The sequence below is a fragment of the Selaginella moellendorffii genome, unplaced genomic scaffold (genome assembly GCF_000143415.4).
Source record: "Selaginella moellendorffii unplaced genomic scaffold, v1.0 SELMOscaffold_11, whole genome shotgun sequence".
In the NCBI taxonomy this organism is placed as follows: Eukaryota; Viridiplantae; Streptophyta; class Lycopodiopsida; order Selaginellales; family Selaginellaceae; genus Selaginella; species Selaginella moellendorffii.
Window position 1 is genome coordinate 2558875 of NW_003314272.1, and position 23152 is coordinate 2582026.

Sequence of the window (23152 nt, forward strand, 5' to 3'; positions counted from 1 at the left end):
CGATGTGTACAAGAGACCTGGACGGCTGAGATTTGCTCCCGGTAGCCAAAGGCGAAGAAATGGCCTTTGCTCTGTGTGGAATTTCTAGGTTATGGCAGCGGCGTCACGAGCGCTATCTCCAGGTACGCGCTCGATCCGGGCACTCGCTTTTGTGTGGAATTTCCTCGCGCTGCGTGGATCTCCCAGCAATTGGGGCCGAAAGGCCGCCAATGCGAGTGATCTTGCCTCGCTTCGCGTTTTCTCGCTGGATCTGGCGAAGTCTCCTCTCTCACACACATTCTTGTGGGATGATCTCGTGCAGAAGAACAGAAGGTATTGGAACTGACGCAGCTCGCGGGCCTGGAAATTCGAGAGGACGTCTTTCTCACGGTACTGTCTCGAGCATTGCGATTTTTTTAGGGTATGGAAGCTTATAGATTGGAATGCAGCTGTGGGAGCTAATGCAGCTAGAAGCGTCACCTGTGTTGATACTCCAGCTTCTCAAGGAATTGGTTGGCACTGGTAGCGGGCTCGATGGATCCACAAACTCCGAGGCAAGTAGGAGCAGGAACTGATAGAGGAAAATCATAGGGACATAGTCGAGGAGGAAGAGAGCAAGAGATTAAACAGGAGGCGATGGCGGGTGCTGCCTCAGCACTCTTTCTTTTAGATATGAAGGGTCGGGTTTTAGTATGGAGAGACTATCGCGGAGATGTATCAGCAGCGCAGGCTGAACGCTTTTTTGCCAAGATACAAGAAGGAGAGGTACGTCCAGATTCTATTTTGTTGTTTGGTTGCTCTAGGATGTGCTCTTTTTTTTCTAGAGTGATTCAAGCTCCCAAGATCCTGTTGTTTTCGACGATGGAGTGACTTATCTTTTCGTCCAGCACAACAACGTGTACGTAATGACGGCATCCAGACAAAATTGCAATGCTGCGAGTCTCCTTTTGTTTCTGCATCGAGTTATCGATGTAAAGTATCCTCATACTCTTTGGAGCTCTTAAGTTACGAGTGCTGGTTGAAATCGATATTAACCTGTGTTCTTTGTTTCTGTTTCAGGTTTTTAAGCATTACTTTGAAGAGCTGGAGGAAGAGTCGTTGAGAGATAATTTTGTTGTAGTGGTAAATTTGTTTTTTCTCCGTGACTCTCCGGTGTTTGTTCTGTTTTCTCATATTTTTCTAATTGCATTTGCAGTACGAACTTTTGGACGAGATGATGGACTTCGGATATCCTCAGTTCACGGAAGCAAATATTTTGAGCGAGTTCATCAAAACAGATGCCTACAAGATTGAAATCACTCAACGTCCTCCCATGGCAGTGACAAATGCAGTATCCTGGCGTAGTGAAGGCATTCGCTACAAAAAGAACGAGGTACAAAAACTACGGTTTTAATTGTCTCGCTTTTATCGTGGATTGCAGGTTTTTCTCGATGTTGTCGAAAGCGTCAACATTCTTGTTAATAGCAACGGTCAGCTGGTTCGCTCAGATGTTGTCGGTGCTTTGAAAATGCGAACATACTTGACGTATGTTTTTTTTTTTTTTTTTTTTTTTTTGCCTTTGATTCTTGCAGTTCTAAGCGGATAATCTTTTGTTTTCAGGGGTATGCCGGAATGCAAGCTCGGTCTCAACGACAGGGTTCTTCTAGAGGCACAAGGGCGCTCGACCAAGGGCAAAGCCATCGACTTGGATGATATCAAATTTCACCAGTAAGTCATTACACCTATTGTGCTACATTGCAGTCACCACGTTTTTGAGAATAGGTGTGTTCGGCTGGCTCGCTTCGAGAACGACAGGACAATATCCTTCATTCCTCCGGATGGTGCTTTTGATCTCATGACATATAGGCTAAGTACACAGGTTGTTACACGCCCTCGATGTTTGAGTTGATTTTCTGACCATTCCTTTGATCAGGTGAGACCTTTGATATGGGTGGAAGCTCAGGTCGAGAGACATTCTCGGAGTCGCGTGGAGTACGCAGTGAAAGCCCGCAGCCAGTTCAAAGAACGCAGGTATTTGAATAGTTCGCATTTCCAGTCTCATATGTTTTCTCTACTCTTTGCAGCACGGCAACCAATGTCGAAATTGAGCTGCCGCTTCCTGCAGATGCCACCACACCCAACGTGAGAACATCCATGGGCTCATCAGTCTATGCTCCCGAGAAAGAAGCCTTGGTATGGAAGATCAAGTCATTCCCCGGCGGCAAGGTACTTCAATCGCTTCTTCTTTCAAACTCTCACGACTTTTTCGCTCAGGAGTACATGTTGAGAGCTCAATTTGGCCTGCCAAGCATTGTGAGTGAGGAGAGTGTGCCAGAGAAGCGTGCGCCAATTCGAGTAAAGTTTGAGATACCTTACTTCACTGTTTCAGGAATCCAGGTGAGTTCTTCGAGCTAAAAGCTCCAAGGTTTTCGTTTGAGTTTGCGTTTGTTTCGCTTGCTTCCAGGTTCGCTATTTGAAGATCATAGAGAAGAGTGGCTACCAAGCATTGCCATGGGTGCGTTACATCACAACAGCGGGCGAGTACGAGCTAAGAATGATCCAATACTAGACCTTCGTCTAGTTGTGGTCCTTTTTTCTGTCAAATAAGTTTTTGGGTTTTCCCGCCAAAATTTGAGTGCCTAGGTTTAGGGTTTTTGAGCTGGGGCATGGCGCGATAGCTACGCCATGGAGCAGTCGCAGGAGCTCTACCAAGCGCACAGGCGGGCGTTCGTCGATTTCCTTGACCACGATGTGAGTTCTTTTTGCTGCGAGGGAGAGAATGTGAGCTCCATTCTGTGATTTCCAGGCCGGGCATGGCGCTTATGTGGAGAAAATCCGGAGTATGATGTCCCAGGGAAGGCACAGGCTGCTCGTCGATCTTAGCGACCTCCGGAACTTTGACAATGATCTTGCTCGAAGGTCTGTTCTCCCGAAATTGGAATTTTGAGCTGTTTTAATCGGTGATTTTGGGAGTGGCAGGGTCATACGAGCTCCCAACGAGTACATACAGCCTTTTACTGACGCTGCTAACGAGCTAACAAAGAATGTGGATCCCAAGTACTTGCTGGAAGGAGAGGAGATTCATGTTGGATTCGAGGGCTACTTTGGCTTTCACAAAGTCACACCCCGCGAGCTTCTTTCGCCATTTCTCGGGAGCATGGTTCGGGTGGAAGGGATCATCACGAAGTGTAAGGCTTTGCTGTAGTGCTTTTTTTTTTTTTTTTTTTTTTTTTTGCTTCGTTTCGTTTTTTCTTTTCTTTTTTATAGCTTCGTTTCATTTTTTTTTTACCAGGCTCGCTTGTGAGGCCCAAGGTGGTCAAGAGCGTTCACTACTGCCCGACTACTGGAGATTTTACAACTCGAGAGTATCGGGACATCACTTCCTTTGTTGGTCTTCCCACAGGATCTGTGTATCCAACTAGAGTAAGTTATCATATTTTTTTACCAGATTTTCACTCGTTTATTTTGCTAGGATGACCATGGGAATCTTCTGGTGACTGAGTTTGGCCTGTGCAAGTATAGGGACCATCAAGTCTTGTCTATTCAAGAAATGCCCGAAAACTCAGCACCAGGACAGCTTCCCCGCTCTGTGGATGTTATAGTGGAGGATGATCTGGTCGATGTGTGCAAGCCTGGTGACCGTGTTTCTATCGTCGGCGTATACAAAGCGATTCCTGGCAAATCCAAAGGGAGCATCAACGGTGTTTTCAGGTGAATCTCTCCTATCAACTTTCGTGAAACCGCTCATGAGAAGTTTACTGTTGCAGAACCATCGTTATAGCAAATAACATTGCTCAGCTGAACAAAGATGCTTATGCTCCAATTTTCACAAATGAAGATCTCAAAAATATTCGGACCATTGGAAACAGGGAGGATTCGTTTAATTTACTTGCTGAGTCGCTTGCACCTTCAATATGTGGTCATTCCCTGATCAAGAAAGCCGTGCTTCTTTTGCTTATCGGTGGACTGGAGAAAAATCTAGCAAATGGCACGCACATACGTGGGTGAGCACCTCGTACAGAGCGCTATGTAGTTTCTTAACATTCTTTTGTTGCAGTGACATCAATGTCCTCCTGGTTGGGGACCCTTCCGTTGCAAAGTCGCAGTTGCTACGAGCGATTATGAGCATTGCACCGCTTGCAATATCTACTACTGGCCGAGGATCGTCTGGAGTAGGACTCACAGCTGCTGTAACATCTGATCAAGAGACTGGTAGGCCTTTTCAATGTATTTTCATAACTTCTGGATTGACTCTTTTCTTCCTCAGGTGAAAGACGTCTTGAAGCAGGGGCAATGGTGCTGGCAGACAGGGGCGTGGTCTGTATAGACGAGTTTGACAAAATGAGCGACATAGATCGTGTTGCCATTCACGAAGTTATGGAACAACAAACAGTCACGATAGCTAAGGCTGGCATACATGCGTCACTCAATGCCCGTTGCAGTGTCGTGGCTGCAGCAAATCCTATCTATGGAACTGTAAGTCTTGACGCAATGCTGGGTGACTAATCAATCATGGATGTTTGTTCCAGTATGATCGATCACTTACTCCTACAAAAAATATCGGGCTTCCGGACTCTCTACTGTCACGATTTGACCTGTTGTTTATTGTTCTTGATCAAATGGATGCAGATACCGACCGCAAAATTTCTGAGCATGTGCTGCGAATGCACCGTTTTCGAGCACCCGGCGAAGACGGAGGTAAATAGCGTGCCTAGTATTGTTTTGAATGATGACAATGGCCTTTCAGGTCTTCCCGCCGTAGGTGGGACTGCAAGAAATGTCGAGGACGATGAACATGAATTAGGAACTACGATATTTGTGAAGTATAATCGTTTCTTGCACGGGGAGAAAAGAAAACGTCAAACAAGAAATGCGCGCGAAAAATCTGCAAAGCGTGAAACATTAACGATCAAGTTTTTGAAGAAGTTCATAAATTATGCCAAGAGTAGGAATGAACCAAAGCTAACTGAAGAGGTAACTTTGTCCTTCTTGCATTTAGTGCGTTATTAGTGTTTTAACTCGCATCCTTTACAGGCATCAACCAAAATCATCAAGGCCTACGCAAATATGCGAATCCGTAGTTCTGACAATAAGGTACGTAAAGAACTGGGTTCATTTTCACATGTTTTCTCCCACAGACAGGAGGCACTTTGCCAATCACTGCTCGCACCCTCGAGACTATGATACGTCTTTCAACCGCGCACGCAAAGCTCAAGTTGCGAGGCCAAGTACGGAGTTTCTTCCCCAGGAATGACGATAACTTCATGTCTCTCATTTTGCAGGTGCTGAAGGAGGACGTGAAAGCAGCTCTAAGAGTAATGAGATTTGCTATATATCACGAAGAGCTAAACGAGATGGAAAAGCGAGAGAAGGAAAGACAACAAGATGCGGAACAGGAAACCCCGGATACAGAGAGGTATGTTCGATCAATCCTTTTCTTTGCGCAGCTCATGCTGATCTTTGTCTGCAGGCGAAAACGGCGTAGAAGTCGCGGTGAGACACCCGAGGAGCCTCCAATAACAAGGTGAATTTCATTCACATCTTGGAGTATTATCAATGCTAAACTTTCTTTTCTCAGTAATACTCAACAGGAGGGAGACGCTCCCGACGCTTCTCAAAGCGTTCCAGTTCCAGAAGATGCCGTGGATGAAACGGTTCTCGAAGATGGGGACCATGAAGTTCATGTTTCGTCCGAAAGGTTCTTGCTTATTTCTCCCTCTCCCATTCTTCGTGCTTGCCTCAAACTTCCATTTCCAGGACCGACGAGTTTAATCTAAAACTAGGACAACATCTCCAATCCAATCGACTGGAGTACATCTCAAAGGATGGGATTGCGGCAGCAGTGAATGCCGACAACCCGGCACCATTCTCACGCGAGGAGATCGATTCTTTGCTCAAGGTAAGCTAGGAAAAAATACCAATCCACTGGAACTAACGAAGCAATCAATGTGTGCTCTCCAGAAAATGCAAGATAACAACCGGGTAATGGTTGTGGACGATTTGGTTCATGTCATCTAAAACAATGTAACATATCAAAACGAAAAATGTAAAACTAGTTAACTTAAGATTCAAACTAAAACCTTTATAACTCTTTTGTAACTGAAACCATAGGGTTAGGGTTTTCCCTTTAGGGCTTCTTGTCAACTCGAGAATGTCGGCATTCAAGAACTTCTTGAACAGCCCAGTCGGTCCCAAGACGACGCATTTTTGGGGCCCCGTTGCCAATTGGGGATTCGTCGTTGCTGTGAGATCGATTCTTTTGCGAAATTTTAGCTCTAATCGATGTTTCTTGTGAATTTCTTGCTCGCAGGGGCTTGTGGATCTCAACAAGCCGCCGGACATGATGTCGAGCAACATGACGAGTGGTACATTCTCTTGGGAAATCATTTGAAACTAAGCGCATTTTTTCTAGTGTATGAATTCTTCTTCTTCTTCCTATCGATTTTCCTCTTTAAATCGTTTTATCTTTTTTCTTACAGTGATGTGTATCTACTCGATCTTGTTTATGAGATTTGCGTGGATGGTCCAGCCTCGGAACTATTTGCTCTTCTCGTGCCATGCCGCCAACGAGTCGGTCCAGCTCTATCACTTGGCGAGGATCTACAATCACCACCAGTTAAGTTTCTCGCTTAGTTTTCTCGCTGGTTCCAACGTACGATCTTCGTTCTTGGGCAGATCGAAAGGCTCTGCTGCGAAGAGCTGATGGAAGAGATGGAAGTTTTCATATACTATACTATACTCTCATCTTCGTGGGAAGTTTTGGATCTACTGCTATTGCAATCTCTTTTTCCTAACTATTACATCAACAAAATTATTAGAAGCATTCTTTCAAGTTTTCCTTCTGTACATGGAAGGCAATCCATTAGATGGATAAAATTCAGGTTAAACTTACTTGAAACATTCAGGCATTCAAGATCTCTTGAAACATACAGTAGTGAAGGCAGTAGCTTCTCAAACATCTAAGAAGTTTGTTCAAAGTAGTTAAAAGTACAAATTAAGCTAGCATTCAAGTGATTTCACCTTTTTATTTATGTGGATTTAATGTGATCTTTGGAATGTTCCCTTGGGACAGAGGCCCAAGATCTAACTAATTAGGTCTTATGTAAATCTGGTAGACCAACTCATTAAAGGAACATGTTTGTGAGAGGCAAAATGGGTGTTACACTGTTTCTGAGATACCATGCATGTGGAACTTCTGACAAAATTACCACTTGCTATAGAACATGAAATTGGGTATATAGAGGGAGTGAAGGTAGTGGCATATTGGTTGGACAAAAGGGAATTACAGGAATTCAAGTGGCAGTTTGATGAGTTAGTCAATAAGGGGTATATCATGAGGTTTTAGTGTTCGTAAAGAAGAAAGACAAGTAGATATGCATGTACATAAATTATCAATTGCTGAACAAATACACAAAAGAAGAACAAGTACATATTACCAACAATTAAGGACTTCTTGATAAGTTGGAAAAAGTAAAATAGTTTTCCCAACATGGTCAAGTTACCATGTTGGGATCATGGTAACTTGAAAAGATGTTGATTGTTAGAGACATGAAATACATTTAACTTGATCCATGCGATATAATTTGTGGACAATGGTGATGCCATTGCTCAACTTGGAGCCGATGTGCTCCACACCAGTAAGTTGCCAATGTCCTTCTGTTAGGAAGTCCCACCTGTTCCATTTCCACCACCCCATCCTAGTCATTTTGTCCGAGCCGCTACACTGTATTGGACAATGCATCTTTCGGCAGTCTCTGCCTCGTTTTCCATTCTTGCTCCTCTTCCGCGCCACTGGCTGCTTCTTGCCAGGCGAGCGAGCCTTCTTCACTTTCGAGTCCTTGGCTGGCCTAACATATCACCTCGCTGGGGCTCCCATCCGCTGATTCCTTGAGAGCGCTCTTCAGCGCATAAAGCTTTGAGGTTGCTGAAGTAGAGCATGGCCACCTTGACCATGCCTCACTCGTTGAACTTCCAAAAATTTTATGGCTTTTGTCATTTCAAGCTGCCAGAGTTTTATCTTGGCCATCAAAAAGGCAATTAAGTTATACCCTTTGATTACTATAGTTCAATTCTATTCCTTTATTACTTACTTTTGGCCTCACATGTTTTTTTCAGTTAAGAAATCTAAAACATTTCTATGAACACCATCATCTTTCGCAGCTTGGATTCTTGTAACAATTTCAAAATTTTATACTTGTTCTAAAGAGATCATACTTGGCCTCTCTATGAGATTGTTCTTCGGCATATTTTCCAGCAATCGATTCAGAACAAAGTCTTGCTATTCTCTTGTTGATCATAGTGGAATACAGCCTTAAGCTATGGATTCTTGAGTTCCTGCCGTCCTAACCCCTGTCCAAAATGACACCGCTCATGCTGGATTTGGAGATGCTCTTCCCATTGAACGCAATGATGAACTTTGAGCACTTACTGGACAAGGTATTTTGGAGGCCAGGCGGTGGCACTCATTCGTTGCAACTCAAGTCAAAAAGCTGTCTAGTAAGTGCATACTCTTGGCATGCTGGCACGACAAATCCATGTTATCACCTATAGTTGGGAAGAGCTCTAACCCATATATTCTTAAATTGTTCTTTTGAAAATTGCGTATGCTACAATATATGCAGTAAGCCTCTCATAAAAATATTTTGGCCATTTTAAACCATAACTCTTTGTGTTCCTGATCATAATATGTACCCATAGCATCGCCTATTTCATCAGCGCTGGCTCCCAGGGCCCTCTGTATTTTGGGAGATTTTATCAACTTCTCACGAGCTGGACATCTCTTCTTAGTCGCATCTGATGCAATAAAAATGCCTCTCTTGATCCAGATTGTATCAAGATTTGGGTGACTATTTAGAGACACCGTGCCTACAGAAACAGCTTTAGTAAATACTTCCACTAAGCAAAGATAATTCATGTCACTCACATTCTTGTGACGTTTTGCAATCAATGTCTAGAGCCAAGTGATCCTCAAATATCAGCTGCGCAAAACAACACACAAGAAAAAAGGAAACAAATAGAAACACATTCCAACGAAAAAAACAAAGAGAGTGTGCGTACGTGAACAATGTAGACGATCATGGCCGAACGGCACAATGTTTCTCATTTGTTTATGGCCGTCGTCAAAGTAATGCTCCGGAACTCTGCTAGACTAAGATCAGCCCTCTCCATGCCAGCTCCCTTATTTCTCCCAGCTTGGATTGCGAGCAAGGGACCCCATCCGGCTCCCACTGCGAGTTCCTGCACAGCTGCACGAAATGGCCGCTAAAATCCTTGCCGAAAACGGCAGCGGCGGCACGGTAGAGCTGGCGCTCGTCGCTGCTTCCCACTGGCACCGACTGTGCGTGCTCCACGATCGAGTTGCCCGTCGAGCACAGAATCTGGAGCTCGGCATGGTCCCGCTGCCCCTTCTTCGTCAGTGTCCAAGTGTACATCAGACGGCCAATTTGCAAGCTTGCATCCGTAAAGTCCATAAAGTATGAAACCTCGCGAGACCTGTACTGGTAAACAAGCGAGCTTCTTCGAACCCAGCGCTCCAGAGGCACAAGAAGGCTTTGGTCCCAGTCGAATGTGTGAGTCACTGCTGCCACCACCTCCTGCCCAAAAAAAAGAAAAAACAAACAAAACAAAAGAATAACGAGCTAAGGACTTTACCACCAACAGGTGAGGTCGATAGATTGCCACTCTACCATCGGGAGTTCCTTGAACCAAACGTTATAGACGTTGTCGATGTTCTCCCTGGTTGGCAGAAAGAATTTCTGAAACCTGTATGTGTGCACAGTGTCTAGGAAGCAGAGCAAGAGTTTGCCCAGGTCCCCCCCGCTGCCAGCTTTTGCTTGAGCTACGAAAGTGTCGAGCCATTCGCGCGGATGCTTGTTTGCCTGGACCTGGAGCTGCAGCCACGCGAAGAAGAGCACGCGGAGTTGCTCACTCACATCAAACAGGAGAAGGGCATCCAGAAGAGATGAGAAAGTACAAGGAACTCTAGACATGAGCTCTGCCGACGATCCTGGAAATGACTTTGATTGCAGCATGGCACTCGGAGCAGACATGTAAGTTCTTGACGATTTGAAGCGGGGTGCAAGGATCAGTTGTCAACAAACCAAAAGCTAAAGCAACTCTTTCGCTGTGATAGCCGAAATGCTCCACATTTCTTCCATCGTCTCGACATCCCTCAGCACCTCGTTCATATCAGGTACATAGCCAGCTTCTTGCATTTGCCGGTCCAGCCTTTCCAACTCGGCTTTAAGTTTATCAGTTTGTGGGTGCAGCTTGCCGGTCGTGCCAAACTCATGCAACCTATTCTTAATCTCGATATAACTTTGTCCTGGGAGCTTCTTCCAACCTCTCTCTTGCATCGCTCGTCAAATTCTCCGGACGTCATCCCACCTCCCAACTCGGCCATAGATACTGGAGAGGAGCACAAACGCAGCGGTATTCGCCGGATCCAATTCCAGAACTCGATCGGCAACGAGCTCGGCTCTCTCCACGCGGCCGTGCATCTTGTAACAACCGAGTAGCGTCACCCAGATAACACTCATCCGCTGGAAAGGCATCTCGTCCACCACCTCCTCGGCTTGAGTGACCCATCCAGCCCGGCCGAGGACGTCAATCAAGCGCACGAAGTGGTCGACCTCGTGGGAAATGCCGTGATCCATCGTCATTGACACGAAGTAACTCCTGGCCAGTTCCACAAGTCCGGTGTGGCTGCAAGCGTGCAAGATACTGTTAAAGGTAACTCGGTTCATTTCGCACGACTCCATGATCATCTCTTGGAATAATTGCAGGGCGTCGTTGCTATGCCCGTGCTGGGCATATCCGGTGAGCAGCGTGTTCCAGCATACGAGATCTTTCTTTTTGACTGTGTCGAATGCGATCCTGGCTTCGTGCATTCTCCCGCATCGTGAGTACATGGTGACGATCGCGGTGGCCACCACCAGGTGCTTTTCCAATCCAAGAGTGATGATCCGGCTGTGGAAGGCTATGCCCTCGGAGAGAGCTCCCAACCTCGAGCAAGCGTCCAGCACTCCAGAGTAAGCGTACATGTTTGCTTTGGTTCCTTCCAGCTCCATCTTTCGAAACATTTCCAGGGTGGTCTTTCCATCTCCGTGCTCCGAGTAGGCCGTGATGATAGCTCCCCAGGCAACGATATCTTTGCACTCCATCACGTCGAAGGCTTTACGAGCATCCTCAACGCTGCCACACTTCGCATACATGTCCAGCAAGCCAGTTGTGACGATGCTGCTCTTGCCGAAAGATGGTGGCTTTGCTTGTCCGCCGCTGGAAGACGCAACGATCAAGTGCGAGTGAATCGCCCGTCCCTCCTCGAGGGCGTCAGTTCCGAGCGCTCCACAGGCACCCAGGGCGATGGAGAAGATGAAGTCGTCCGGCTCCACTCCATCTCCTGATAGGCATCGAGAGCGTCCCGGAAGAGCCCCGTTCTGCAAGTAGGCGAGGATGAGGATTGTCCAAGAGAAGACGTTCCTGGTGACTATCCGGTCGAAGGCACTTCGCGCTTGATCCAGCTCGCCGCATTTACCATACATCTGGACGAGCAAATTCCCGAGAAACGTATCGCCGTCGTAGCCGCGGGACTTGAGGAGGAAGTGGAGCCTCTTGCCTTCCCAGAGGTTCTGGCTGCTCCCGCATCTTCGCAACGCCTCGGCGTAGCATTTGGTGGTGTCGCTGCTGCAGCGCAAACTTGGACTAGAACCCACTACTGCTACATCGCTGGTGGGCCGCGGAGAAGAGCTGGAACTCCAGACAGCGTTCATTCATTCCATCACAAAGCTCTCCGCAAGGGTAAGGTTATTTTGTGATTTATGTATTCTTTCTTTCTCTTGACACGATCGGAGACTTATATTTTGAAAGTAAGGAGTCCAGAGGAAAATCTGCAAGCTCTCAGCCAGGCAAGAAACCTTTCAAACTTTCATTTAAGAGAAACGCTTTGAAAGAGCTAACTTCGCAATTCTAGCGAATCTCACGACGAATACAGTCGCCAGGGATGAATAGAGTTTATCTCGCTAGCTCTCTCAGCCTGCTCTCGTCGCGGCCATGGCCACAACGAAGGGTTCGTGGACAGCAGGACGCTTACTTGCAGTAATCTGCGGCCAACTTGGTCATACAGGACGAGATGAGCGATGTGCGTGGTGGTGGTGATAAGAACTCCAAACTCGATCACGGCAGGAGGTCGCTCGTCTTGGAAACTGGATCGAACTTCAGATCCATCTTTCCTCGTAAGAGTTGCCAGTTCTCTGTCTGCGCAGAGACTGAAACAAGTAAAGTTGAACGCAAGTACAACCATTATAAGTTACGCTTGACTCGGTTATGCGGTTCACTTGTTGGTGGGTGAGATCAATGCAAGCTCACACTTTTGTCCTTTTTGTATTTGCTTGGAGATGTTTGAGGAGTACCATGTACACCTCGGCTCTTTTGGCAAACCGTTATTGAGGGAGGCTATGTCGCTGACGGCAATAGCGACGCGGAGGGAGCCCGTGGAGAATCATCGCAGCAAGTAGCCTGGCAAGTGGCGTTGTATAGTTGATCGATCGGTGAAGTCGGACTGGGGAAATAGCAAGTACGATTTGATTCAAACAACAACAGTAGCCTCCCAAAATCTGTTGATCCCGTGCATTGACGTTCAAACGGATGAAATGGCTTTTTCTCCAGTCAAGGCAGATCAGTTAGCACATAAAAAATATTTCGAGTATCTTTTAAGCAAGAAAGTATAAATATATTTCATTCTTCTACATATTTCTTGCAGAAAAAACAAGGAATTCATCCCACAAAATAAACAAGTTTGTTTATTTTACAACACTTCTATGATTTTCTTTATGAATTCCTTGGCTAAGAGCGTATACGTGTGTTCAGTTGGGTGTATTATATCCCAAAAGACGTAATCGCTTGGATTCTTGCACAGCCCACTCAATGTATTCTTTTGTGAAAGGCAATTGGGACAACAACCCCCGGCATTCTTAAATCCAAACCTCTTTGGGTTCTCCACGTATGATTTAATCGAAGAGTAGCCATCCACAAATGTTCCTTTCATCCCTGGAAATCTCTTTGCCACCCCTGAAACAATCTCCCGAGCTTGCACATTGAATTCTTCCACCAGATTGTTAATCTCGCTCACACATTTTCCTCCAGAGGTCACAATAGGTGAACACCCTAGTGCCCCGACACTTGAGTAGACGATCTTTCGAAATCCATACTTGTATAGCTGTTCCAATCCTTTCTCTAATGACATTAACATTGCTTTCAAGTCAACATCAGCAATGTTTTGAAGATTCGCCGCAATATCATTCCCAGCAGAAGATATCACAACCACAAAATCATTGAGATTGAGATTTTTCTTGGAGAGCTGCGCGAGCTGCTTTAGCTGCTCGTTAAACGACACAACGCCCCAGTCCGAGTGAGTGGAGTCAAGTAAGCCACTGCCGTCTGACGCAAAATTAATGCTTGGTGGAAGTTGACTCCCAGCTTTCAAGCTCAGGAATGGTCTTGAAAAGGGCAAACCTATCGCCTTGTTTATCAGATCTGGAATTATAAACCCATCGCTACACCTCCCGGATGGCTTGCTAAACCTCGTCTCCCCATATGGCACAAAATCGCAACGCGAAACTGAATCCTTCACATATTTGTTTGTGCCCACGTCGAAGATTGAATCTCCCATGTAGATAGTCCTGAGTTGAGGAATCGACCTCCCATACACGCACACGCAGAGAGCCAAGATTGCAAAGATCCTCGACCACTTCGTCATCTCGCCAAAACCTTAATATGGCAAAACCTAATGCACAAGCTAATTTATATAGAGTTAGGGAAAAGGAAAAGGTTACTTCATCTAATAAAAGTACCTTTAAATACTTAACGAAAACTAAAATTTTAGCAAACATTGTCTACACGATATCAGACAATAATAAACTGAGGCAAGATGGCAGCATTACACCACAAGCTCATCAAAGTTGAGGATCCCTCCCACTTCACCAGACTAGCCATCCGGTGGAACAACCAACTCGGCCTGTCCTTGGTCACCTTGAACACTATCCCGGCCAGAACCTTACACACGAGCATGGCATGGTGCTTGGAACCCGAGGAGCTGCTGTAGACCTTGACATAGTAGTTTTCCTTGCTGCTGGTTGCCATCGCCCCAAACCGGAGGAATCCATCCACCTTTGCTTTCTTCTTCCTGAATCCGGCCAGGATGATGTTGTCAATTGAGAAGGTTGACTCACTTTGCATTTTTCCCTTGTTTCCAGAGATTTGTGTGGTTTGGGAGTTGGAGGAAGTGCAAAAGGAAGTGAAGTAGCGTGCTAGAGCCCCAGAGGGGAGATGCAGCTGAAGTTGGTGAAGTACAAGTGGTTTTGGAGCCGAGAAGTTCTCAGCGATTATCTCGCATGCAGTGAGGATTTCAGAGATGAAGATTTCAGAAAGGTTCAAGAGCTCAGTGAGAGCTTTCCAAGGAGTCTGAGATCAAGAATATTGGACGTGTGGATCAGAAGATATTTTGAGTTAAAGTTGCAGGCAGCAAAACTCTCAAGTGTTAAAGCTGTAATATTCTGTATGGGAATATTCTGAGTGTATATACAGTAGCCTAGGAATATTCTGGGAGGTTCCAGAGGGGATATCCTGGAATCTTCCCGAAGTTATTTCAGGAGTGTGTGGAAATGGTACGACAACATGAAGTCCCTTGATGTGATTCGCATGCAGATCATGTCACTTGCAATCTGAGAGTGTGCTGGGCAGTAGAGAGACTGAGCATTCAGTCAGAGCAGACTGTGGTGACTCACTGCCCCACCTGCAGTCAAGTGTGGTATCGTCTAATGAGAGAAATCCTCGAAGAACTCCTGAACCTATCTGTTGCTGAGCCGATTGATGTCTAGATGTACCCCTGTTTCAATCAATGAAAGTTCTAGAGAGACGAACCTGTGTGTTTAAGTTGTGTGAGTGAGTGAAGTTGAACTACAAAAGTGGTGCGTTAGCCGGGAGCCAGATTTGGTTGAAGGGGTATCTCGAGCCTGGAGAGCCGAAGTGCCGCCTCGATCTGGCCAACCAGCGATCACCAAGTTAGTGAAAATTCAGTGAAGACGATTTAGACTTGCAGCGGAGACAGCGACAAGAGAGATATTAGAGAAGATTAGTAAACACTCCAGAGAGTTCCCCGGAGAGAAACACGGAGCCTTTACCTGTGGAAACACAGTGGGAAGAGTGGGGAGAGTTCCAGACCTCACCTCCGAATTTGCCAAGTGCAAACCCAAGATCTAGGGGGATGGCAACACCTGCGGCTTCAAGCTGAGAAAAATATTCGAAGTTTGTGAACCTGAATGATCTTAATGCTCACGCTACAGCTTTTGAGGTTGTGAGTGCTGCAAATCAAGAGCACACTGATGCCCTGAGACGACGCTGGTTTCCCATGACACTACTGGGGGCTGCCATTGAATGGTACGCCCAGGCAAATGCAACAGTGCCATTTGCTTCCTGGAATGACATGAAGACTTCTTTCCTAGAAGTCTTCTGCCATGTGGGATTCTGTCAGAAGATAACAGATGAACTCAATGCGATCCAGCTCTTACCAGGGGAGCCACTTCAAGACTATACTTGGAGGTTCAAGAGCCTTCTGCAGCAGAAAGAACCTACTCTGTCTGCTGAAGATCAAGTCCGCTACTATTTGAATGGCCTGCCATACAAGTTAAATTTTCACGTCAAAGTTCAGAGACCAGCAAACCTGAATGAAGCAATTACTCATGCTACAACATGGGAGTAAGCTCGACTTGGAGCTGCAGCCAGGCAACAGATTACCGTTCCTGTTGACTCTAGTGGCTATCTTCCTGGAATACCACCACAACCAACGTTAATCCCAGCTACAAGTCCCAGATTTCAGCCAACTATGATACCTGTAGGCTTTGAGAACCAGTTAGCAAAAGTCAAAGAGGACGTGGGGAAACACTTACAAAGAAGATGGCTGATTTGCAAGTGAATCTAGTTCGGGGTATGGGAGCTCTAGTGAAGCTGATCAATGAGAGAACAGGTGTTTGGTGTATTACATGTGGCAATCAGGGCCACTATCTGATTAAGTGCCAAGATAAGCTTCCACGACCTGCAAAGCTAAAGTGTCAGTATTGCGGGAAGAGTGGACATACACTGGAGAACTGTTATTCAAATCCTGCTCGAGTTTCAACACAGCAGCTCCAAGTTTCCCAATAGATCCCTGTGGTGCCAAGTTACATGGTTCAATCGCAGATGTCTCAAGGGGGGGATACTTACCCAGTGTATGCGGTTGCAGCTCAATCGTCTTCCACTGCGAATCCTCAATCAACACAGCAGCAGTAGGGTGAAGCCTCTGGTTCAAGAGGTAGATTCAGACGCCCAATGGTTTGCTACAATTGCTGGGAGCCAAGTCACATCTCCCCAGATTGTCCATACCTGAGGAGGGGTGAGGGTTACAAGCCTATTTGTGGAGTCTGCCAAACACAAGGGCTGCATGCCCAGGATCAATGCCCACATAAGTTGAAGAAGACAGAGCAAAATTCAAACCAAGGGCGAGGGAAGAAGGTGGTAGACTCCAAGGCAATCTTCATTCAGCCAGAGGATCTGATGGTAGCCACCCCGGAGCTGGAAGTACCAGTGTTAGCTGTGGAAACCAGAGGCCAACTGCAGCAAAGAGGCCGTGGCCTTTATGTGGGTGAGGGTTTTGAGCCGCTTACCTCAAATGATCCAGAGCTGATGGCGCACAAACTAAGGAAGGAGCTAAGAGGTCGCCAAGTTGATGGAAAAGGAGATGGAGCTGTTGAAGTTCCACAGAGATCGAAGCCGCAACGACGCTGCTATAAGTAGGTGCTCAACTTGGAGACTGGCCCCTACGATATTCTGGAGAATCAGCAACCAAGCATCATATTTGCTCGGTCTCCACAGCTGTAAAGGGTCATTGTAAGGCAGTTGTAAATGCAGCATGGCCAATGGTGGATATGGATGCTCCTTGCATCGACACAGAGATTAGTGGAGTGAAGCTGCGGGGCTGTGTGATTGATGGAGGCTCTGCAGTGAATGTGATGCCTGAACACATTGTGCAGAAGCTCAACCTTGAGGCACCTGTACCTGTGCATTTCCGGGTACGGATGGCAAATAATTCAAGCAAGCCACTTTGTGTGATCAAGGGAGTGAAGACAGAGATCGTAGGCTTCTAGTTCTTTATAGACTTTGTGGTGCTGTGGATGGAGGATTCAGAAGCAGACTACCCCGTGTTACTGGGCCGGCCTTGGCTAAAGCAGTCCCGAGCTGAACAGAACTGGCTGACAGGAATGCTGGTCATTGGAGATGGGAACAATACGCAGCAGGTACGAGTGGTGATGCAGAGGAAGCCAGCCTTGACTCCGGTGGCTCTTGAGCCAGTTGATGCTATGGACAACAGCAGTGATACAACTTCCAGTACAGGGTGCAAGAGGAAGTGATTCAGTTGGAAGTGAAGATGGAACCCAATTAGAGGCTGAGAGTTTTGTGGAGGTTGCGGAACTCAAATGCTCAAGCTACGATGATCTAATGCTGTCACCTTTTGAGGAGGGCACGGCGAGCGAATGCCTCCAGCATTGGCTGTGGGGTGGGGAAGTTACTTGTGGAATGGTGAAGGTCGAACAAATGCCCGACGAGGATAAGATGGAGCAATTTCCAGAGCATTTTCATCATGTGGAGCAGCTGGAGGAACCTGTGAGAGTGTTAGATGCTCTGGCTATTTGCTCTGATGGAACTGGAACCAGCAAATTCGTGGGACGACCTGAGCTGCGAGACTTGGAGCTGGAACCAGGAAAGTCAGTCCGGATTACAGTGGATACTGGGCCGGAGCTGCAAGAGCGACTCCTGCTCCTATTCCACGAGTTCATTGATGTGTTTGCCTGGAGTTACCAGGATATGAGAGGTGTCGACCCCAAGCTGGTACAACACCGCATTGTGTTGATGGAGGGAGCGAGACCAGTGAGGCAGCGACCTTATCGGATTTTCGAGCAGTGAGGGAAGAGATTGATAAGCTCTTGAAGGCTGGCTTCATCTACGAGGTGGAGATCAGTGAATGACTCTCCCCCATTGTTGTCGTTCCCAAGAAGAACAGGCAGCTCTGGGTGTGTGTAGACTATCGAAAGTTGAATGACATGACGAAGAAGGATGGATTCCTGCTGCCATTTACAGATACGGTGCTGGACACGGTTGCTGGCCACGAATTCTACTCGTTCCTGGATGGATATAGTTGCTACAATCAGATCCAAATCGCTTCAGAGGATCAGCTCAAGACGGCATTTGTTACTGAGTGCTTTGCTTATCGGGTGATGCCGTTGGGCTTTGCAACGCTCCAACTACCTTTCAGCGTGTTGTTACAGCAGCCTTTCAGCCGTACATGAGGGAATTTATGGAAGTTTTCTTGATGACTTCAGCGTATTTGGGAGCTCGGACCAGCACAAGGATCTGTTGAGGAGCTGTTTTCTGAAGTGTAGAAGCTTTGGCATTTCCTTGAACCCGCACAAGTGCCAGTTTGCTATAACGCATGGACTCCTACTGGGCCGGATTGTGAGCAGAGATGGCTTAGCTGCTTTTCCTTAACCCGCACAAGATCTGCAAAGACGGCTGGTTAGAAGTGAAAAGGAAAAGAGACAAGCCATACTTCCGCCGAATACATCGCTTCAGTGGCTGAAGCAATATTTGTGTAACCTTCCGACGAATCTTTTCCCCTGTCTAAGTGAAACACTACGTCATGGGAGAAAGATTGCTCCAGGTCGTGGTCGCGCTCTCTCCTTGAGCTGCAACCAAGAAATAAACGCTCTTTTACCGCTTAGCCACAAGAAATCTCGACAACTCACCTCTTCAAGCTTGTGTGTAACGTAGTAGCAAGGGAGCACGAAAGACAGTACTTTCGGGCCACCGTAACGTTGCTGGTTGGAGCGACCTCGCTGGCGCAGTCGGCAGCGATGAAGAGGTGCATGAAAACCTCCGGGACGGGAACCCGGAGGACGTGGGCGATTGCCACAGTCCAGATGTTCCACTTGAGCTCCGACACATTTGACTCATCCATATCGTAGAACCACGACGCTGGTGAATAATCCAGCTCCAGCCCAAAGCGCTGGAATGCGCCTGCCACCACTCTCAGCAATCTAGTTCCTATGCTGCTTTGGAACCGATTGGCCACGATCAGACCATATATATTTCACACTCAGAATGCAAACATATTATTTTGGTTAAATTGCTTAACTATTTGCATTCAAGAACTTCTTGAACAGCCCAGTCCGTCCCAAGTCGACGCATTTCTGGGGCCCCGTTGCGAACTGGGGATTCGTCGTTGTGAGAAATTCTTGTACGAAATTCTAATCGATGTTCTTGTGGATTTCTTGCTTGCAGGGGCTTGTGGATCTCAACAGATGTCGGGCAACATGACAAGTGGTAAATTCTCTTGCATTTGAAACTATGGTTGTAATGTTTGTTCTTGAAATGTGGTCCTTTTCTTTTATTCTCCTTACAGTACTCGCTCTTGTTTATGAGATTCGCGTGGATGGTCCAGCCTCGGATTTATCTGCTCTTCTTGTGCCATGCCGCAAACGAGCTCTATCACTTGGCGAGCCACCAGTTAAGTTTCTCGCTTGGTTTCTCGCTGGTTCATCTAAGGCTCTGGCTGAGATTAAAGTTTCATGTACTTTATCATTCTAAAGTTTGGTCTTGTAGATTCTTCGATCTTTCACTCTTGAATGCTAGAAATTTCTAGCCTCTCATCTTCATCGGAAGTTGGATCTACTTTGCAAACTCTTTTTTGTTTTCTGGATCTCTTGAAGGTCAAGTAAGGATGTTTATCCAACTAAGTTTGCTCGCGCCAGTAATGGAGATTCGCCTTATCACTGTCCACGTCACTCGTGTGTCTGATACTGGGGCAGGAGACACCCACGTCTTTCTTTCACGAGCACTCGTCTTTTAGATGGCCAAGCTAAGTACCAAAGATATGGTTTTGTGATTATATCTCCCAGAACAAAGGAGGAACTCATTCAGGGTTTGATGCAGTGAGCAAAGTATGGCTCTCGCAAGGGGAGCCCTTACGCGTTGTGTCGGTGACTCCAATTTGAGGTTGAGAGCGCCGACTGTGAGTCCAGCGATTAGATTGGTCGGTGGTGCTCTCCAAGTTCCAAAGTGTGGATTTCCATGTCTCCAAAGGTTTGGTTTTTTTCCTTTCTTTTCCTTGGTTTCTCCTTATACATTTCCTGTAGGCGCCAAGCTTCTCATGTAACGCATTTTACGCACGAGTTTGGACAGAACCATGTCCAAGTCGTGGAAGGCGAATCCCCGCAGCCGGATGAATCACTGTCAGATGGTTTGCTATCAGAGCTTCAGGTGAATTATACTATAGCTTGCGAGACAAATCTAATGCTTTGGAATGCAGGTACAAACACTAGAAGAACAGGCGCGAATCTCTGCAACACCTGCTCATCCAGAGAGCTTGTTTGGTAAGCAACTCCTCCAAAATTTTGGAGTTTCTTGTTCCTGGTTTGGCTCGTGGCTTTTCCTCTCGCTTTAACTCTGGACCTGGGTGCCTCCTCTTGTTGGCCCCCAGCCATGTATGCAACTTATGTTGCTGCGTGCTTCATGGAGCGAGTATGGCGATTTGGACTGCCTGCTGTGATTTCTCTCCTATCCGATACGTTGTTGCCTGTGGCAATGCTCAGCTTTGTTGGCCAGGTAATCCCAATGCTCATAGTGCTTTTTTTTGGCTCGTTGATTGTTTGCATACCAGCTCTGTATGGGATACACTTTCTTTCCTGCCTACTGGAGCACGCTTGGCACTTTGCTCTTCCTGCGGTTATCGCAATTCTGCACCGCAGCTTCCTCCCCGTGGCTGCGGAGAATTTCGTAAGCCAGGTAGTTTTTATAAGTTTGATCCCACCATGTGTTTTCTTTTCTTTTACGTACAAGCATTGTGTGTTTAAAGCCCGTAAGTTTTCGTCACTTCACTAACGCTACTTTGGACACTGCTTGCAGCTGGTCATCTTCGTCGGTGGCCCTTGCGTAGGAGCGTTCATGGATTCCATGCCAAGGCCTGCATCGTTTAACTTTCTAAGCATTGTTCAGGTATGCACGCGTATTGTGGATTTATTCGTATGAAACCTTCGTATTTGCAGACTTTCTCCATGGTCGTCTCTGCTGCCGTGGTAGTTTTCGCCCTTCGTGGTGGAGCAGCAACAGCGTCCACAACTGGACTTCTCCTGAAACCTTGGTTCATCATTTTGATGACCTTCGGTGCGTTGGAGCGGCTGGCTGGCCTCGCATGCGGCGTTGCTTTCGAAAGGGACTGGGTCGTTCAGGTAATTTCCAGTCTCATTCAAGAAAACTGCTCGATATCTCAATCACGATTTTGCTCGGTTTTGCAGCTCGCAGGATCAAATCGGTCTCTGGCTTTAGCAAATGCAAATGCGATACTGAGAAGAGTTGATCTAGTCTGCGAGGTATAATAATGTTCTCTTTCGTGACTTTTCAATGCTGAAGCTTTCTTGATTTTCAGATAGCTGGTCCGCTTCTGTTTGGAATATTGTTGTCGAGGTATACTCCTGTCAAATGCATTTGCATTGCCGCGGTAGCAATGGTTACATCTCTTCCTCTCCTGGTAAGGTAAAATCTTTGAACTTTTGGTTCTTATCAATGTTATTACAGATATATCTTGTTCATTGTACATATAAGCTTTCGAAAGGGGTACTAGATCGCCCCAAAACGCGTAACTGGACCGAGTCCAAAGGATATCAAGATCAATCATGTAAGGCTGCCTTGAATTTCTACTGCCGTCTAGATAACTAACTGTTGTCTTCTTTTTTTTTCATATTGTCCAGCCGAGGAAGGCTTTCGTGCCATCAAGCGTGGATGGATTCAATACTTGTCACAACCAATTCTTCCAGCAAGTGTCGCTTACGTTCTCTTATACTTCAATGCGGTCCTTGGGCCTGGAAGCCTCATGACGTCTTTCCTAACGCAGCAAGGTAAAGCTTTACACAAAGTCTCGCTCTCTTAAAAAATTGTTTTGCCTAGGACTGAACCCGTCGATCATTGGAAGCTTTCGCGGGATGTGTGCACTGATGGGTTTCGTCGCCACATTCGTCTCTTCTGCAGTGATAGGAAAGCTCGGGGTGCTCAAAGTAAGTAAGCTCGATTGAGTTTTGCAAACATTGCTTAGATGTTTCCACCTCGCAGGCGGGATTGACTGCTTTGGTATTCCAAGCCGGGCTGCTTGCTCTGGCTGTTGCTGTCTACTGGAGCACTCAAGTGAAACATCAGGCTGCCCTCATCACATTCTTGGTTTTGATAGTAAGCTCTCCTTTTTTCGTGTTTTTTTTTCGCTCTGCTAAAGATTTCTTCTCGGTGTCTGCAGGTAGTTTCAAGGCTGGGCTTCTGGGTCTACGATATGGTGGATGCGCAAGTCTTTCAGACAGCGGTGCCAATCTCGCAGGCCAACCTGGTAGGAACCACGGAGGTATCGCTAGCGAGCCTCGCAGAGCTGGTGATGATGGGAGTGGCCATCGTTGCGAGCGAGGTGAATCATTTTGGTGGCCTCTCGGCGCTGTCGATGGTGGCGGTCGTAGGGGCTGCTGCCATCTACTGGAGATGGCTCGCAAATCCAAGCCCAGAACAGGCTCGATTGTTTCCGGGTAGCAGGGACCAAAATCTAGTTGAAACTTCGCCACAAGTTTGCGACGAAGTGACCATTGAAGCTTATGAAGCTTAAATTCTTTTTTTGCTTTTCTTTTCTTTACTCTCATGTAAGCCGAAAAGAACGAGCTTTTGTTATTCCAGGAGGGATGTGCACCATCGACTGTAAGATTCTGGCAGGGAGGGAGAGAATGCTGGGGTGGAGCTTTCAAGCTTTGCTGCTCTTGAAGCTTGTTTGGATACACTTCTTCAGCCTAGATATATTAAATATGTTTTAAAAAAAAATCTCCAAATCCATGCGATGGAAAGGCTTAACTGCGCAAGTGGCGCAATTTGATTGGGATGTGGGGCTTGTGGTTGCCATCCTAGCGGTGGAGCCACAAGACAATAACCAACGTAAATCATTATCTATTTTCAAGGCTGATTCATGTTTACATTTTACTCGACATTCTACATGGTTATTATGTCCAAAAATTGATAGAACTTCCAGTGTTCTATAACTCCATGGTACACTGTTGTCTAATTTCGTACACAAAAACGCGTACGG

At 46.5% G+C, this 23152-nt stretch overlaps 4 protein-coding genes and 1 long non-coding RNA gene across 9 annotated transcripts; all 5 read left to right on the top strand.

The window, feature by feature from the left end:
* The first annotated feature begins 20 nt into the window (after positions 1-20).
* LOC9659159 (AP-1 complex subunit mu-2) lies at positions 21-2588 on the top strand. Its single transcript, XM_024673831.1, has 13 exons — positions 21-122; positions 302-369; positions 429-744; positions 804-950; positions 1039-1101; positions 1175-1351; positions 1400-1503; positions 1579-1686; positions 1741-1837; positions 1892-1989; positions 2043-2184; positions 2233-2355; positions 2423-2588. The coding sequence occupies exons 3-13, from the start codon at positions 616-618 to the stop codon at positions 2525-2527; spliced, it is 1293 nt and encodes a 430-aa protein (XP_024529599.1). The 5' UTR covers positions 21-122; positions 302-369; positions 429-615; the 3' UTR covers positions 2528-2588.
* A 7-nt stretch (positions 2589-2595) lies between these two features.
* LOC9651441 (DNA replication licensing factor MCM3 homolog 2) lies at positions 2596-6046 on the top strand. Its single transcript, XM_024673830.1, has 17 exons — positions 2596-2709; positions 2765-2877; positions 2938-3146; positions 3251-3381; positions 3431-3669; positions 3726-3962; positions 4016-4170; positions 4226-4434; positions 4488-4656; positions 4706-4932; positions 4993-5052; positions 5097-5186; positions 5241-5374; positions 5429-5482; positions 5537-5656; positions 5716-5857; positions 5920-6046. The coding sequence occupies exons 1-17, from the start codon at positions 2644-2646 to the stop codon at positions 5974-5976; spliced, it is 2412 nt and encodes an 803-aa protein (XP_024529598.1). The 5' UTR covers positions 2596-2643; the 3' UTR covers positions 5977-6046.
* Positions 6047-18089: 12043 nt separating this feature from the next.
* On the top strand, positions 18090-18534 carry LOC112345922. The gene is made up of 2 exons (XM_024673638.1): positions 18090-18268; positions 18369-18534. Exons 1-2 carry the CDS (start codon positions 18090-18092, stop codon positions 18532-18534), a joined length of 345 nt encoding a protein of 114 aa, XP_024529406.1.
* Positions 18535-19234: 700 nt separating this feature from the next.
* LOC9659161 lies at positions 19235-19577 on the top strand. Its single transcript, XR_002992261.1, has 3 exons — positions 19235-19269; positions 19327-19368; positions 19448-19577. It is a non-coding gene; the product is annotated as an uncharacterized LOC9659161 (long non-coding RNA).
* A 141-nt stretch (positions 19578-19718) lies between these two features.
* Positions 19719-22743, top strand: LOC9651444 (solute carrier family 40 member 3, chloroplastic). 5 transcript variants are annotated; one of them, XM_024674008.1, is made up of 14 exons: positions 19719-19921; positions 19978-20127; positions 20181-20304; positions 20354-20417; positions 20525-20829; positions 20950-21039; positions 21090-21272; positions 21339-21413; positions 21470-21571; positions 21619-21718; positions 21792-21938; positions 21988-22094; positions 22150-22263; positions 22328-22700. In XM_024674008.1, the coding sequence occupies exons 2-14, from the start codon at positions 19988-19990 to the stop codon at positions 22679-22681; spliced, it is 1905 nt and encodes a 634-aa protein (XP_024529776.1). In that variant the 5' UTR covers positions 19719-19921; positions 19978-19987; the 3' UTR covers positions 22682-22700. The 5 variants fall into 5 exon arrangements, with proteins under 5 accessions (XP_024529776.1, XP_024529775.1, XP_024529777.1 ...); XM_024674007.1 differs by having other exon boundaries at positions 19719-20127; positions 22328-22743; XM_024674009.1 differs by having other exon boundaries at positions 19722-20127; positions 20525-20649.
* Positions 22744-23152: the final 409 nt, after the last annotated feature.